Genomic DNA, 18,452 nt, shown 5'->3' on the forward strand with positions numbered 1-18,452 from the left:
TACTGGCTTGGACCTTAGGAATGTGTAAAACAGATGAAAACATGGATTTTAAAACATTTTGCATACTATTTTAGAAACATTTTAAGTTTTTTATAAAAATGTCCATTTAAAAATCTCATTTTGAACAAGCCTGTTGGACAAAATTATATTCAAATGAACTGAATTACTTTCTACTCCCACAGAAACAGAACCAAATCATTTATGTAATTCATCAGTCATCTGCAATGATTCAGGTTAGTGCTTTTCTTTCCTTTGTTTCTTTTTTTTTCTTTTTGAATGTATCACCTCAACTTATTTCTCTCTCTTAAAAACTGAGGCCAGGTGCAGTGTTCCTATAAAATACCTCTAAAGATACCTATAAAGTATCTTAAGTTTAAAATTCTTATATTTGGCTTGTCAGTCTAGGGCAGTGGTTCTCAACAGGATGTTGTAAGATCATTTCAAGGGTGCCATCATGCAAGCACCACTGTTACCACCACTGCAGATTGGTGAAATTGTCTCCAGGAGAAGGTGCATGCGGGGCCACAGCAGGAAGCAGCTGTGGCAGGACAAGGGAAGAGAGAGCAGTTTTATTTTGTTGTAGGGCAGGGAAGTGGTTTTTTATTTATTCAGTCATGTGTCTGTTCAGTGGCACAAAAAAGGTACCAGTAAATGTGGGGTGGATGCCTATTACTCCATGCTGCAGGTCTGAGGCGAATGTGGGTGGGGAAGTGTTTGGGGCAGCAGGGAAAGGTCTGAGGCAGCAAGGAAAGCAGGGAGATCATGTTGCCTCTTGTCCCACACCATTAAGGGTTGGACAGGAGGCAAAGTGTTTCTCCCAGTGAAGGGAATCAGCTGTGCTGTGACAGATTGTGGCATAGCTGAATTGCTCCATTTGGTGGTATCTGTTTCTAGTCTAATGTGCAAAGAGCCAGAAAACTCCAAAAGGGCAGCAGGGAGCTGACCAAGCCACCCAGCCTGCTTCTTGCCCACCCCACACAGGGTGCCTGAGATCACCTGGGCACACGCATCTCTGCAGGTTGATTCAGCAGCTGCACTGCCTCTTTAGGCTAAGTACAGACAGTCCAAATCCTGGGGCTGAATTGATTCAATCTTTGCAGGTTTTTTCAAACTGCATAGATTGAACTGATAAGCAAGTGAACTAACATTCACTTTTCAAACAGGAAAGGCAGCCAGACCCCTGCAGTGGCCTATATTAATAGCCAGGGAGCACTAAAGCACACCTCCCAGCCTGCTGGCCACTACAGAGAGCTGGAGCCCTCTGGTAACCCAAGCCACATACTCTCCTCACCTCCCCACGGGCTGAGCAAAGGGTGGTGGTGGCGGGGGGGAACCCACCCATCCTGCCTGGCACCAGATCTGCAGCTGGGAACAGCTGGGAGTGGGGGGAGGGGAAGCTCAACTTGGGGGCTTTGCTTGCCCCCCCTCAGCTGGGAGTGGGGCTGGAATATCCTAACCATGCCCTCTTCTCAGCCTCCCTGCTAGCTGAGGTAGCAGGGGAGGGGAAGCCTGCACCTGTGCTTGGCTGTGCCCCCAGAGCCCGGAACCAGAAGCCACACCCCTTCTCAGCCTCCCAGTTTGCTAGGAGAAGCTGTACTGGATTTTGGCTCCACCCCCCAGATTCGGGAGCAGGGCTGGAGTCATCTGCCATGTCCCCTTCTCAGTCTCTGCAGCAGGGTTTGGCTCCACCCTCCAGAGCTGGGAGCCACAGCCCCCTCTCAGCTGGCCCAGAGGCTGAGAAGGGGACATGGCAAGGAGATGCCATGCCTGCTCCCAGCCTTGTGGGGGTGGAGCCAACCCCCGATACAGGCTTCTCCTTCTTCCCTTCCAGGCCAGAGGCTGAGAAGGGAGCATGGCTCCTAGCTCCTGGCTTTGGGGAGCAGACTCAAGCCCACACTGCAGACTCACCCTGAGCACCTGGTCTGGGAGTGCTCCTCTCCACCTCCCTCCCACTCCAACCAACAGCACCTGACTTTGGGTCAGATGCTGGTCCAGAGAGGCAATTTTTTTTCCCCCACCTCCTCCTCAGCCACCTGGAGTGATAGTGCTCTGGCTGTGGAGCAGAGGGGTACAGCAGACAACCCTGCTTGTTGGAGAAGACAACACAGCCCAAGGCTGCAAAGCATCATGGGATGTTGAGGGACTGTGAGTTAGCTTGAACTGGGAGGGCAGCTGGGCAGAAGTTGAATAAACCAGTTTGACCTAAATCAGTTAAGTCTGATACTATATCCAAACAGCTATAACTTAAACCAGTTTCAGCCATTTTGAAAACAGTTTAAGTGCGCTGAACTTCTGTTCGGTTACAGGTTTAAACTGGTTTTTGATCACTTAAGCCAGTTTGTGTGTAACTTTTGTCTCTTGCCTTAAAGACAGGGAGAAAACAAGAATGCACGTCAGTCAGACAGCAGGGCACAAGCCCAAGTACTGGAGCACATGATGTAGAAAGTAGGAGCCTAGCAAACTCCACTTGCTTTTGCACCACTAGCTGCAAAAACAATATGAGGGGCATGTGCACTTCCCAGGCAGGTCCCAGAGTTAACCTGAAACAGTGATCACAAAGGTAGATTTAAAAAAAAAAAGCCTCATTAAGGTGGAATCCTGTGGTTGCACTGCCTGCAGGGCTAGGATCTCTGACAAAGACTGTTGCTGCCATCACAGTGGCTGCTGCTGTCCCAACTGAGGGAGGCAGGCCCAGTCTACATAGGGACATTCAGTTTTTCCTGGGAGAGTTGCTGCTGGGCTCAGCTGGAAACAGTGACTATGCCAGTAGCAATGGTCAGGGGGATTTCCCTCCCCATGCCTACTCCTAGGGACTGGGCAGAGTAGGTAAAACCACCATCCCACCCATCGCCCCTGCTGCTGCTGTGAGGAAATAAGCAGATAAATGCAGACTAAGGCTTGTTCCTGTCTGGTCAATAGCTCACCCTCATGGCCCAGCCTCTCTGCTAGGTGGTAAGCACTGTAATATGTAAATTAGTCTTTGAAATTGCATGCCACTCAATTCACAAAAGTCATGGAAAGGTGCCTCGAGTCCAGTGAAGGGTGTCTAAAGTCCAACAAGGGGTGCCTAGAGTCAAGAAAGATTGAGAACCACTGGTCTACAGAGTGTACTGGGAAGTGGGAAGATAACTTTTAGGAGTGAAATTTTTTCAGAGTTTGAGATGTCAAAAGAAGAGGGTGTCTAACAAACAGATACCTTCAAGAAATGAGTAACAAACATTGGATGCTCCATGTCCATGAGCTCTGAATGGATTGATTGTTGAGTTCTCAAGACAGTTCTAGAAATGTAACCATGATAAATATTAACGACTAACCTTATTTGCCTTTTGGTTTTAGTTTTCTACATGGGCAAGGTAAAATTTCAGTCCAGTGAAGAAATCGATACTTCATTAAATGTTGAAATAGTAAGTCTTAAAAGAACTTCTTTAAAATTTGTTGTAATCTTATGATTAAAAATGTATTTATTTCCATATTGTTTAAATAATCATATCCTAATAATACTTTTAAAATGTTTTGTGTATTGTCTTACATGTAATTTGTGACACAAGAATTAATATTTAGTGGAGAAGTATATGGCAAGACAATTCTAAATTTGCATGTTCATTAGACTTGTCTACTTTTTAAGCTGATGTGCCAGTTGAGGGGATTTGACTATACTGGTATAATTTTGTACAGTTGGTTCAGCAAGCATTCAGTATCTTTAAAGCTGCTTTGCAGTTTTTACCACAGTTGTTGCCATATCTTTATCAGTGCTATAGAGGTTGTGTAGATGGAACAGGGGCCCTAAATTGAAGTGGTGGGTTTTTAAAAACACTGCTTCAGTTTAGGGCCTTTTTAACCCCCGTGTCGTGCACACACCCAAACTTACCTACCTCTCCAGTGGTGCGGAGGGGAGGGGAGGGCAAGCTGCCAGCAGGCAGAGTGGTCCCTGGGCTGTGGTGGGGGTTGGTGATTCCCTCTGTGGCCCCCGCCCACAAGTACCTGACTCAAGCAGTCCCAGGGGGGCACCACAGACACGCTGGGAAGCACTGGGCTCCCGCGCAGCTCAGACAGGCAGGCTCCAGTGGGAAAAAAAAAAGATCTTGGACAGAGCCTGCCTTCCCAGGCTTCGTTGCACAGTTTTCCCACAGAGCCCCTGAGCTGCACAGAGCCTTCGCTCCACAGCTGTAGGGCAGCAAATTAAATCTCCTTGGAGGAGTTTTAGTTTGCTGTGCCCCAAGTCATTTAAGGTGCATTATGCCACCGAATTTGCTACAGCAGCTGGAATTACTGCACAATAAGCCGCTGACGTGTGCAAACACCAACACTGTTAAAGTGGTGCAAAAGCAGTTAATGCTCTTTAAAGTGTTGTGTACACAAGACCCTCATTTCATGTACACATGGCTGTAGATTCCAGTTACCACTTTTAGCAATATGTCCCCTGGGTGCAGTAATCACAGAAATGCTTTAACTGCTGGGAATTATCATAGGTATATAGGGAAGGTAGAAATCTCTAATCAGTCCTCCTGCACTGGAGCAGGAGCAATTTACCAAGGCCATTCCTCCAGCCCAGAAGGTCTCAAACTTTTAGACTTAAGGCACCCCTCTATAACTTTTCCAAATCTTGTGGCACCTCAATCAAAAATCACTGAGCTAGAATCTAAATTCAGAAAAGGTATGGAGGGAGCCCTGAGGCTAAAAAAGTTGAGAACCACTGATCTAGCTGGTAGTAGGTAAGAGCTGGGGACAGATACAGGACCTGATCCTGCAATGCCCTGTTCTTTCCACTGTTTGCCTTGTTTCTGTCCTCCTGCCCCCCAACCCTGGTCTGTACCTAAGAGGTCAAGGTCAGCCCACTGCTGAGACTGATCCTGCAGGGTTTCATCTGTGAGCAACTATTCTGTGGCCTCTCTCACCAGCCCTGGGAGCTCAGAAGGAGTGGAGGGAATGAGCAAGGCTCCAAAGCGTGACTCGGTCCACCCATCTGCCTACAGCACAATGCACTACTGAAGCATAGGAGCAGACAGCACATGGGCCACATGGGATTTGGGCAGGGGAGGGGGAGGCAGCAGTGACAGACAACCACATGTGCCACTGGGTAACTTGGACAGGCCCAGGGCACTAAACAGGGCAGGAGGGGATTTACTTCCTCACACAGGGGCCAAGTGGTGCAACACCCTTAAGCGAATCTTATGGCACCCAAGATGCTGTGTTACCCCAATTGAGAATTAGCGCTCTAATCATTCCTTAAAATCTGCCAATGAAGCTTTTCCAAACCCTTAGGAACCCTGTTCCCATGCTTAAAATTGCTTCCCTGCAACCACTATCTAAACTAATCACTATCTAACCTGTTTTAGCTTAAGCCAATTAATTCTTGTTATATCCCCAGTGTACACAGAGAACAGTAAATCACTTTCCTCTTTATAATAACATTCTATGTATTACAAGACTGATATAATGTCCCTCCTCACTCTTCCTATTTCTAGGCTAAATAAATCCAATTCCTTCAACCTTTCCTGACAATAATCATCCTATTTCAGTGTTTTCTCATTAAACAGTGGTTTTGACCTTTGGGTAGAGGTTGGCAACATAGGGACTGCAGGCTGGATCCCACCAACGGGATCTGGCCTGCATAGCCCAAGGATTTTGCCTATGCTTGCTCTTGTAGCCATGCCTATGCTGGGGCTAAATAGTGAGGAGCTGTGCTACAGCCAGGTAACTTCCAGCTGTGCCCTTGCTGCTGCTGCTTCTTCCTTGTACAGCCTAACCTTCCCCCCAGCTGGGGTGTGGGCACAGCTTATGGCCAGTAGGAAGCTGCACTGCTGTCACTTCTCCCTCCTCACACCCCAACTCCACCTCTGAGCTGCAGTGCAGAAGCAGCAGCAGCATGGATGCAGCTTCCAGCTACCTGTTCCAGCACAGCTTCCTGCCATCTGGAAGCTGCACCCAAACCACAGCTGGGGAGCTGGGGATTGGGAGAAGCTGCAGCCAGGTGGGTACAGTGTCTAATGGCTTGGCCCCAGTGTGGGGAAAATGGAAAACTTGCCCCTGCTGCAGAGTCCCACATAAGCCATTCGGACTATGGAGCACTTGAAGCCGGGTTGTTCCAGCACATAGCTTGAAAAGTTTGCCAGCCATGGGCTTTGTGTATTAAAATTTGATTGAATAAGCTGAGCGTTGTGCTTTTTAAATAATATATAAGAGTTATATTTTTATCTAGTAATGTAATATTTGTGTTTCTGACAGATTAATAATATCAGCAGCAAACAAGTTACAAAATTAATTCCACTTGCAACTCATACTCTACAAGACCCAACGTAAGTAATATGTAATTATGGATATAAATTGACTCCTCAGTTTCAATTGAATGGTGTCTATATTTGAGAGGTGTTCTGTCTTCAGCAGACTCTCTACTTCTCATTATTCCTGTAGTTATTCCAGAGTGAATAATTATTTCTGGGATGTGAATACTTATTGAGCCTAGCAAAATTCACAGTGATTTGAACATACTTATAGACATTTATAGAAATAACGTTTATAGAAAATGTGTAATTTTGGTTTTGGGGGTATAGGTTGTAGCTGTATTGGTCTAAGGACATAGGCAGACAAGGTTCTTTGGGTAAATCCTATATCTTTTATTAGACCAACTAAAATAGTTGGAAAAAATCTTTGCAAGCTTTCCGATACAAACACCCTTTGTCAGGCTGAGGAAGCATCTGCAGTTGGTCTGCACTCTTCTTGGATGGAATAGAATAGAAGCCAGATGCCAATGTGCATGAGAGAATGCTAGTCAGTGAAAATGCAAATTGAACCAGTCAATGGGTGAGAGACAGGTGTGGGAGAAAGAAGAATGTAGACATGGTGATAATATAGCTGGTAAATAGTAGTGAGGTTACCTGGGGTGTCAGATGTTAGGTAGGTTATAATATGTCATCAATCCAATGTCTATATTTAGTCCATGATTTTTTGTATCCAGTAGGTTGATGAAGTGAAGTTCATAGGCTTGTCTGCCAAAAGGTGTTTTATAAATTCCCTTTGAGGAATAGAACTGAGAGAGTGGTTTTCTTGCGAGAAATGTGCCCCCACAGGTAACTGAGTATTCTTGTCTTTGATAGATTTTCAGTGTGCATTCATTCTGGTACCCTGCTGCTTCGTTTCTCCAAACCAAAACAACAAATGCTTACCAGAATGAATGCACACTGAAAATCTATCAAAGACAAGAATACCCAGTTACCTGTGGGGGCTCATTTCTCGCAAGAAAACCACTCTCTCCATTCTAATCCTCAAAGGGAATTTATAAAACACCTTTTGCAGATGAGCCTATGAAGTTCCTTAGATCCTGATTTTGCCATTCTTTTAATGCATGCCAGTGCCCTGAGAGTAACTTTTGCTCTATACCTTATACTTCCCTATAGCAGCTACATTGCCTTATTTCTGGATTTGTAGTGGGAACAAGTGGGTGGATTATGTTTCTAGGTTGCAAAACTAACAAGATATTAACAAACCCTTCAGAGCTACCAAGATATTAATCATTAATTGTGACCTAGTTTTCAGTGAGCATTTGGGGAAAAATTATGATAGATAACTTAACCCTTCCAGTCTCATACCATGGCTTTATTTATAAGCCCTAATTATGTTACAAAGACTTGCTAGGAGAGCATCAGTATTTCTGCTGGGTTTGGACAGACAGAACAACAATACTGAATTAATGTGTGAGAATGTACCAGATGTCTGTACACTCTGTCCTGCAGTAAGTGGTAGTTATATTTACCCATGAATGAAAGAGCTACTAAATTTCTGCAGTTTAGCTTCCGCTTACTGCAACATAGGAAAAATCTCACAGTGAATCAGCTTGGTGCATGGAACATCCCTCTTCTCCTGCCTTCCCAGCCCCACCTTAAATTGGTACAATATAACTGTTTCATCTCTCCCTACCCTTTGTCTTTTAAGTAACTTCAAAATAAGTGAATTAATGAGAAAATAAACTCGTGTGGGATGACAGATGGGTGAACTGCCGATGCTGTGATATATCAAGTGGCAAAGCAGAGTTATAGAACCTGATTCAAAATATCAATGATTTTCTTTAAAAGGATGTTTCTTCCTGCAAAACTATTTTCCCTTTAAAGTATGTAAACATTTAAAAAATAAGAGCTAGAGCTATGAAGACATTAATAACATATTGTTGAAAACAATGATAGATATTTTAATATTCTTTATTTGCTATCATTTAACTTGTCTTACTGTTGGATGTGAAATGAAGTAGTTAAACAAAAATAGAATATACTATTCATGGTAAACTTCTTATTTTAAAGAATTTCAGAATTCAACAAAACATTGCAAAAGATAAGTGAGGTAAGCAGTTTTATTTATCGTTTTAGATATTTGAGAAAGTGAAATTTCCAATTTGTTTCTGATGTTATCATAATTGCCAAATATAATTGGCAGAATAATTTCATTTTATCCATTTTTTCTTACAGTCTTCAGTTATGGAGTGTGCTGCAGAAAACCAAAGGTCTGTCATGTTAAATTTTAAAAGCAGTCATTATATTCCCCAAGATCTTGTATGGTGATTTGAACAAAGTAGGAATGCAGCCAAAATGAGTCAGATTCAGACTAGCTCAGAAGTTATATATGGCCCACATCCTGCCTGAAGTGAAATAATTGGAAATAAGAGATGGGTACATCCACACACACATACACATACACATACACACACACATTGCATATACAAGTACGCTTTATTGCAGTCAATTAATGAGGTCTTCAGTAAAGTGTCACAGTCTGAATGTGTGCTCATTGTAGGGTGCAGTATATTAATTAACTCTGCTGTAGTTTAGTACTGTTGGGAACAAGTACTATCCCATGGCAGAGTAATTATGTGCACTCAAACGCATGTGTAGACTGTGACCAGGACTGGCTCAGGCACAAGGGTGCTACAGTACGGGGGGCTATCTGCTGGCTAGCCCCACACTGTAGCACCCTCATGCCCCAGCATGCTCCTCCAGGACCCAATGCCACCACTCAGAGCTCAGGGCTGACCCCCCAGACCCTCTGCCAACCTGGGGCTGCTCCACCTCAGCTCAAACTGCTGAAGTCTCGGGTGCACATGCAGATGTTCAAATTGCCCAACCGCACCAGAGTTTATTGCGTCATGCTAATTGCACGTGTAGATGCACCCACTGAGGACAACATTTTGTTTCTTTTAAAGAATTTGCCGCAGATATCAGAGAAGGTAGGGATTTTGAATAGAGGCCATCTTTAGAGATCACTGACAGGTGTAGTACAGTTTAGAATAGCCCTCACTCTGTCTTCAGTCTTTACCAGAGTGGGTCGTGGAAAAAAGAATCAGAAAACTGTCCCTAGTTCTTGGACAGCACTGTGGAGTAAATAGGAAGCAAATGAGCACCAAGCAAGCTATCAGTCTTTATCTTTCTAGAGTGAAAATAGTGGTTTGTTAACATTAACATTATCCCCAGATTTGAAAATTTCTCCTGTGAAAAATGTTTCAAATCTACTTTAACTAAGTCAACATTTGGCAGTATTTTTATATATTACATATAAAGTCAGATCTTTTCAATGGTGTTTCTTCTTCTTGCAGCTTACCAGTCTGCAGTTTCATAATAAAGGTAGCAAGGACAATGAATATAAGCAATTCAATGGCAACTGTAAGAGGTAACATGGAAATAAGTCAAATAGGTAAGTTGTCATAAATATTTAATATGGTTCTATTACAGTCACTGTCTTCAGTCTAACAAATATCATTATAAAGGTAACTTGAAAATGTTTTTCTTTGGAACTGTCTCTCCTTTGACTTATTGTCCATATGCACATCGTCACTGTTGTTACATATGTACCAAAGCAATAAAGCACAGAGAATTTTTGCCTTGGCAGTTCTCCACTGGGTGTGCTATAACTCTGTCCTTCCTTAGGGGGCCACGAAGCCAAATGGTGGCTCATCTCAACAGGTATCATCTTCAGACATATTCATAATCTGAGGCCTGTAGCTATGGTTGAAGTTTCTTTGAAGCTTCTAATCCTTTTTATTTATGTTCTGTTCCCTTTACATTTCCTTTTAAATGTATTGTTCTCCTTTTGTTTAAAAAACACTTAATTTTATTTGTGTCATTATCTTGTATTACTCTGGCCTTTCTCTCTTTTTTGGTCAAGAGAATAAAAGCCTGAACTACTGTCATAGTTCTTCCTTAAACAGTGAGTTTTAAAATATGTCCATCATGTGTTGAGACCAGCCTGCAATTTAATCTCCTGGGCAAATCCATCAGATTTAGCTCTGATTCTGGGACTAAGATGCAGCTCAGTGCAACTCATTCCAGTTGGTTCATCAGCAAGATCATCCTTGACCTTGGCACTTCTAAATCTTTTAATAGGTTGCAGCTCTGACGCCAGCTCCAAGAGAGAGCCTGCTTCACTTTTGCCATGCTTATTTCTATTTCCCATCCTCAAGAGAATACTGTTGAAGCTCAAAGAAGCTCTGAGACCTCATGTGGCTACCACCAAAGGTCAAAGAAACTTGATGTCATGGGTTCTCCAAAGGGAGTGCTTGCTTGGGATTTCCAGCCTTGTCTAGTCTCTCTGAATAGTCCCTAAATCTAGCCCAACCATGCATCCCCCAAGTATTCCCAAAGTAGCTAAGGTGTTCTTATACTTCAGAACATCTCCAGGTCAGAAGCCAACACTGCTTTTCAGGTTGCTTCATCCATTACGATGCTTATCTCAGTCTGTGTTTCTTGCGTACATGTGTCACTTCACCCTGCTGAAGTGTCAACAAATCTGTTTTTGCTAGAGGTTAGTTTTGTCTCTTCCAGCAGGTAGGCATCTCTGGGACTTAGCAGGGACTCTATTAATGCTTTTTTCCAGTGTACAAGGTAGTCGAGGAAACTGAGGCATGAAACATTATTACAACATTAACATATTTAAAACAGGAATATTACAATAAAATCTATAGTCTGTCACAGCTGGATATCAGTGGTTTGGCACCATCCTCCAGATATGTTGGTCATCCTCAGCCTGCTCCAAAGAAAGCCCAGGATAAACAGCCCAGGTATTCCTTGGACTCTTCCATAGAGGTCTGTTCTAGTGGCTGCTGTATTGACTTCCATTCTAACACCAAAATCCCTGACATTGGCTTTCTGTAGGTGTGAAAGAATTGTAGTCCAGGCATGATTTAGCATCATTGTCTCTCTGCTTAGCTCCTGTGTCTGTCTGTAGTGCTGAACAACTTCAGCCTGCCTTTGGAAGTGATACTACAACCTTCTGTTACTGCATCAGGCCTAACTTGGGATCTGGCTCTCACCACGTCATTTATAGAAAATGTGTCCGATTCTGATTCCAGCCACAGTCCACTCGATACATAGATCCAGCTCAACAGTCCAGAGACTAAAGGAGGTCCTCTAGAACTCTCTCACAGATACCTCCTGGGGTCTGGTATTTGTACATGACCTTCCTGTGGCAACATCTTTTAGTAATGGGACCCTCAGCTGCCTTCTATCATTGGGCAACTGATATAGCCACTTAGACCTGTATTGATACTTACATCAAGTGCTGTGCAATTGCAGAAGCCTCCAGGGCAGATGCTGTGTTTGGCAAACTGATCATTAAATTATTCCAAGAATAGCTCCAAGTACTGCTTTGGAGTCATCCACAGTGAGGTTGGAAGAGGAAAATCACTGGAAGTAGAAAGAAAAATAATTTACTAGTAGCTGAAGTTTTCTGAGATTTGTCCATATGCTTGTATCCCCCAATCCTCTCTCCCCCTTTCTTGGACTTGCATTCAGTTTAAGAGTTGATAGGTTGAGATGAAAGTGAAGAGCAGGAAGTATGCATCCTTACAGAGCAGAGAATTAGGAGAGTTAGGGCCAAGGCAGGTTACTAGTACTGCCAAGACAAAAAGTCTCCAAGCCCATGTGCTAGAGTGCCTTGACAGTCCCAAGTGATGATGGGCGTATGGACAACATCTTGAAAAGCTCCAGTTCTTGGTAAGTAATTTATCTATTTTAAAGTAAAAGGGTTAATTAAAATTGACTGTGCATATAATGTATGTGAGCTGTTTCTCTGCCATGTTTGTTATTTTGGATAGATGTTGAAATGTACTTAATGACAGATTTTTTTTGTGGTTTTTTTGGTGGGGAGGAACCTTTTAATAGAAAAAATACCGATTCGTTTTGTATAACAAATTAATGGAACATGAGCTACTACTATATTTGAAATAGTGGCTTCAATGGACAAGTCTAAAAATAGCCAAATCTTGATTCTGATATTGCAATTATGGGAAGGAGTACTTCATTCCATTTTCCTCTCAGTTACAAGACATGAATTTTTATGTTACACATACAGTTTGTTTGTAACACTCCAAATGAGCTATCTCCATTGTCTGTAACAGCTTGGGCCACGCAACAAAAATGTGCTGGTATTTATTTTAAAGTTTTGTGTAATTGTGACTAAGTTTTGTTTTACAAAGTGCCTTGCATACAAACCTTATGAAATGCCGTATGAAATTAAAACCATGCTTTTCAACTATTGTGCATAAAGGTATGAGTAAATTTCTGTCCTACAACACAAATTAGGGTAATGCTTCTTTGTCACCATAGAACAGTACTGCTGTTCAGCTCTGCAGTCTTGTCCCTCAACTTCTGAAGAGTTACAAATATTGCAACAGTAAGTATGAATTAAAAAACCTAACTTTTTCATATTTAAGGACCACTTTGCTTTTGCCTTAGCAGTAGCAAACACTCGACCAACAAAATTTTGTGGGGGGGAAATCTCCACAAGCAAAAATCTGACAGAAATTTCTTGTCTTAGAGCTCTCTCTCAGTTTCTCCTGCAGGAGAGGGCTGTCAGAGTATCATCTACAAAGTATACTGAGGAAGTGTTACTTTTACAGTACCTGAATTACTGTTGAACTCCTCTTGAATAATAGAATTTGGAGACCGTACACCCTAAATATGACAAAAACGAGCAGTGTCTGTTACTAGAATACCAAACCCAACTGAACTTATGCATTACACTGATAATTTAATATTATATTATAATGATGCGCATGTAATTCCGAAGTTTCCTATACTAGAGCTTTATTAACTTGTGTTTCTTAAACTATAAACAACGCTAAACTTAACACACTTACTTGTAATTTTGTCTTATTTTCTATAGTAATGTACAAGACCCAGCTGCATGTGCTTGCCCTCCCACTTCTCCAGCTGCTTCTTCTGCTAAACATTCTGTTGTTACCTTTCATCCCTGTACACCTCCTCCCAAATCTACAGCTGTTTCCCCTCTTCCCCTTCCCACAAAACCAACCATTAAAATGACTTTTGCAATTAACCCTGCATCTAAAACTTTCAACAAGCTTACCACTACCATTCACAGTTCTATAGTATCTACCTATCCAACAACTAAAATTCCTCTTTCATCCAAACCTACCATCACATCTCCCACCAAACCCATTACTAAAATTCCCTCTGTTATGCCCTCTACCCATACTACCACTATATCTCCCAACAAACCTGCCATCATACATCCTCCTCCTGTTTCTTCCACTAAATCAACAACTTTGGTTCCTGCTACTGCTGCCTCGGCAAAACCTAATACCACCACTACTTCTGGTACTCATCCGACTGCTGATGGCCATGATAGCCCGACCAATGGGAACACAGGTAAATATGACAAATGGAGAAACTGGCATCTTCTCTCTAAGGCATGTTCTTTATTAGAACTATGTATTTTAAATCTGTTTTTAAAACTTTATTTCACAAGTACAAGTTCAGTTCTGTAAGTGGCCTGTGCAGGTAAGATAAGACAGCTGCTAACTGTTGTATACCTTAGGCAAACATAAAACAGTAAGATACTCACCCTAGGATAGTTCAAGGACTGGCATTGCAAAATTCACCTGGCCCAATACCACAGTGTATAGATAAGTCTCTTGTGAGTAAACCAGGCTGCAGAGTCCTACCTGCTCTTCAGTCATCAGTGTCTGGTCTGAGTCCAGTCACTGTTCTTGTTCCCTTCAAGGCATATTCCCAGGATCCAATCCTTTTTAAAACCTTTCTTGAGACATGGGACTCTGCAGTACATTTAGCACAGAGCGTGGAACCAGAGCCTCAGAACTGTGGAATTCCAGGCAGAGAGTGGAGGAAGGGTACTGTGGTACCTGAAAGCTTTTCCCTGTCTATCCCACCCATGTGTCAGTCCAATAAAAGATATCACCCACAACAATTCTTGCCTCTTCCATGTTTTTTGGATGATCACAGCAACAACATCGCTTCAAGATTGCCTGAATTCCCTATTCACTTAATGCTTCCCTAAATTCATGGCTCATTATGGGTTCTCCGGTCTTTCTATTTAGCCCTTTTGGGGACAACAGGGAGGTAAGAAATTCAGGCTTAGTCAGGAATTTCTTAGCTATAATCATTTTACTCTTCACAATCACTAGAGTTTTGAGACACAGTCCTTCTTCCTCATCCCCCCCCACCGCTACCCCCCAACCTAGGTGTGCATAAAGGACTGTAAAAATCAAGGCCATTCTAAATGCCATTAGTCTCCTTTTGCTCTGTCCAACCTGATCTGCATCCTCTCCCTCAACCATGCAGGCACTCCATTTTGGAGAACCCATTGTTCCATAGGGCAGGGGCAGCAGCTAAGGGACCATAAATATTGAGGAGAATAATTTACTAGAGAAGAATAATTATGTCTTCTCAGTTACAGCTATTCAGATAGGTGTCAAACAACTTTCATGGACTAAGTAGCTGTCTGGAATACATCATCATAGACATGGCTTGGGTAATTCATTACAGATATTGTAACAGAACGTGATAACATCTTTTCTGTGGTAATTCATTTGTAACTTGGAAATGTATGTCATGGGCATATGGCTTTCAGAATTGATAAGTGTATCCCACGTACAGAAAAATTAAAGAGTGGATATAAAGACTGGATAGTTTTGGGTTGAGGATTATATGAAAATTACAAATACCCAATAGTTGATTTATATTTGATTTGCTAACAACAACTGTCAGTCTTTAGGATGCTTTATTAGAATTAGCAGGCTGCAGTGTGAACAGAATGAATTCCAGGCTATGATCAAACTAGGGATGACTGTTTGCTCTATGGATTTGATTTACTGTGTAGGGAATTTCCTGGAAGAAGAACAAATTATGTCACTTTCACTCCTGGGGATTTTGAAAGAAAAAAATGGCACACTTTTGGTATTTTACTATTGTAAAGTCTGGTGTGTGTATGTTAAGTCATATTAAAAGCAGTGACTTTATTTTGGGAATCATGTTTTATTATGCATTTCATCATATGTTTCTGTATTTAAAAACCTGACTTTTTAAGCCCTGATTTTTACAGTCTTTTATGCATGTGGGTAATGTTTTTACGATATAAGGACCTGCAGGATTGGGGCCTTACTGATAATTTATTCTGAAACCTCTGTTGTGTAATACAAATCTACCTCTGTGCTGCCCTGCAGAGGACATCACTCTGTTACAGTGTAACTACAGAGCTTTGGCTCTGGCTCAAGCTGTTGCATCCCATGGGTTTAGCCTGGTGTTTTGGTCAAAATGACAGTCATCACATACTGGCTTTTTTTTTGTTGTTGTTGGTATTTGTTCCCTTTAGTTTACACAATATATCAGTTAATGCAGAATTTTTTTCTGTCCCAGGAGATACCACACGTGCCACAATTAATGCCTCCACACCTGAGGACATAGTATCTGAAATGGAAAAAGCTTTGTCAGCAGGAAATTTAGAGCCAAAAGTTGCTGAAAAAATGGTGAACAGCATTAGTGGACTCCTAAATTCATCAGTGTGTATACCATCGTCAATGTCTAAAAGGTATGTCTCTTTCTGAACAGAATAAATATGTGTTGTATTAATTGTTATGATAAAATTATAGTTGCTATAGGTGATTTTTTGTAAGCATTAAGCCAAGCTATCAGTTTCTCGTGCAAACTGAAAATTTACATCAAAGGCAAAGGGTATTATTCTGATATCTCTAGTTCTGCAATGATGTATCTTATTGGAAATCAGTGAAAATTCTAATTTGTTTGACATAAGTAAAATTGATATTGGCCCCGATTGTTTTCAGAGCATGCTTAGTTTGCCATTTCATAAGCTGCTTGAAAATTAAGAGAGATGGACATTGTAATATAAAGTATATTTTGTCTTTTAACAGAATAATACAACTTGTGGATACTATTGGCCTAAGACTGAACTTTTCAACAAAATCCATAAATTTTACATCCCCTTCCTTGGCTCTGGCAGTCATTAAAGTCAACAGCAGCAGCTTCAGCAAAATGTCCTTTGCTGTCCAAGATTCATCAGATCTTCAGGTAAAAATACCTATAATCTAAATCTTCCCACAATTAAAGTCAGAATGTTAAGGATGGACTTAATTTGTTATCTTGAAACAAGAGTTGTTCAAGAAGATTTTTAAATCTAGATCTGTACTGACAAACACGAGGAAGGAAGAATGTTTTTGAGTGTTGCATAGCATTTTGCTCATTGCATGTAAATATTCTTAAAAATATAATACGTTTGTTGTGCATTTATATTATAATTACAGGTTCTTTATTAGTGATTTTTGACCCAAACATTATTTTCCTTTCATTCTTCCATGGTTCTGTATGAGTGAGAGATTCTGTACTGTAATGAGTCTGGCCCAAGCTACAGTCCCAACTGAAACCACGATTTCCCTAACAAGCTGTTAGTAAGAGAACAGCTAGGACACAGAAGGGTTTGACTAAACATTTTCCCTTTAGCATCTTAGAACCATGATTCATTTAATTACCCACTCCCTAGTGAAGTTTTCAAGGAGTTTTACCAGATGGCCTCATTTTTTTAGAAGTAGTATTGGTGAAGCATTAGTGGGTGCTGGGAAAAAGCTATTATGTTTCGTGGTTGATGGCTTTCATATTTTTGTCACTCATGGCCAGGTAGTCTTGCCAAGATAAGAATGTGCTTGGAAAGCTTTTAATTACACATTGTCTCACTCCAAAACATTTTACCCCCTCTTTCCCCTCTGTCCCTGCCAATGCCCCTAAATCCAAGAAAATTCCATCTCTTATAGGCAAAGGGTTTGAAGGGTTTGAAAGTCCTGGATAAATTAACATTTGCTAAGTCAGTGGGGCCGGCCTTTTTGGGAGGTGTGTCACAAATTAGCCCCGCATGTTCCACTTCTGCGGCTGTTTTCTGCTCCCTGCTCTGTGCTCATTGCCTGTTCTACTGCTCTGCTTTCTGCTTCCTTCCCTGTGTTCCCTGCCCCATCTGCCATTCTGCTTTGTGCTCCCTGCCTACCTGCTGCTGTGCTGCCTGTCTTCTCCCTGCTCTGTCATGTGCCACAGAGGCTGTCCATGCCACTTGCAGCACATGTGCTGCAAATTGGCCACGCCTGTTTTAAGTAATGATGTGTTGGAAGCTTAGGGAGCTGTTAATGAAATAGAAAGTCTCACCAAATGGTTTCTAGCCCAAACAAGGAGATCACAGTGTCAAAAAAACCTGCGCCAGTAAAAAGCGGGGTGGTGTATGTGGTGGCAGTGTGTGCTGCCTGAAACTGGAGCCTAGCCAGCCAGAGCAACACTCCAGCTGCTGGCCGGTTCCACATGCTTGGATCACCACCTCTGGAGCCCCAGGATCCTATGTAAGGCTGCTGGAGCCAGCCAGGCCAGGTGTTGACCCCAATGTCTCCTACCCCACCCAGAGCTTTTTCCCCTGCATTAGCTCCACATGCAGGGGCGGGCATGGGGGCAAAAAGCAGTGGCATGAATTTGTGCCAATGCTTTATTCCCCACAGCAAACACATATCCCTGATTGTGGGGTCATGGCCAATGATTCTGGAAACTACTACCATATTCAGAAGTGATTGGGGTTGAAGTACATTATTGTGGCATCATGGTGAATCTGGCACTATTGCTGCCAGGCTGTATTGGTTCTCTGGATATAAAAATTTCATTTCCAAATTGGTCTCTTACACATTTCCTAAACTCTGAACTATTGCTTTTCTTTTTAAGTTTTTCAACTACAAAATCTTAGCTACAATGGTTACCTGACCATGCAGGGGAGATCACTTTTACTTAAGTAAAATGTGGATGTGTCTACACATGCATTTTACTGCACAGTAGTGTAATTAGGCTGGTTTAGACTAATATACTGAGCCATCACATAGTCCTGTTGGACACAAGTACTATCTAACGGTGCAGTAAATTACTGCTCTTAAATGTACATGTAGACAGTAACAGAATTGGCCAGGGCACAAGAGTGCTTCAGTGTGGGGCTAGCCGGCAGGCAGCCTCCATCCTGAAGCACCCTCATGCCCTAGCCAGCTACTCCACAGCACGTGAAGTAATGTTGGAGCAGTCCTGGGCATTAATTGCACATGTATACATGCCCTGTGTCACTTTAAAATGCACCACTAAAGTTTAGCTAAAACTTAAAATCTTGTTTGCCTGATGTTACAAAGACTT

At 42.1% G+C, this 18,452-nt stretch overlaps 1 protein-coding gene across 4 annotated transcripts in view; it reads left to right on the forward strand.

Annotated features, from left to right (window-relative positions):
* Nucleotides 1-18,452, forward strand: part of ADGRG2 (adhesion G protein-coupled receptor G2) — a 104,965-nt gene that overhangs the window by 70,765 nt on the left and 15,748 nt on the right. For 3 of the 4 annotated variants that reach the window (XM_090062687.1, XM_090062695.1, XM_090062706.1), the window contains 10 exons: nucleotides 183-233; nucleotides 3,337-3,404; nucleotides 6,226-6,296; nucleotides 8,292-8,331; nucleotides 8,457-8,491; nucleotides 9,578-9,675; nucleotides 12,585-12,651; nucleotides 13,144-13,646; nucleotides 15,654-15,825; nucleotides 16,166-16,322. In XM_090062687.1, the coding sequence (XP_089918813.1) occupies nucleotides 183-233; nucleotides 3,337-3,404; nucleotides 6,226-6,296; nucleotides 8,292-8,331; nucleotides 8,457-8,491; nucleotides 9,578-9,675; nucleotides 12,585-12,651; nucleotides 13,144-13,646; nucleotides 15,654-15,825; nucleotides 16,166-16,322 (1,262 nt within the window). The remainder of the gene's footprint in view (nucleotides 1-182; nucleotides 234-3,336; nucleotides 3,405-6,225; nucleotides 6,297-8,291; nucleotides 8,332-8,456; nucleotides 8,492-9,577; nucleotides 9,676-12,584; nucleotides 12,652-13,143; nucleotides 13,647-15,653; nucleotides 15,826-16,165; nucleotides 16,323-18,452) is intronic. The other variant, XM_090062714.1, reaches the window with a different exon arrangement.

This window comes from Crocodylus siamensis, chromosome 1, assembly GCF_052110815.1.
Source record: "Crocodylus siamensis isolate JL-2025a chromosome 1, ASM5211081v1, whole genome shotgun sequence".
Lineage (NCBI taxonomy): Eukaryota > Metazoa > Chordata > Crocodylia > Crocodylidae > Crocodylus > Crocodylus siamensis.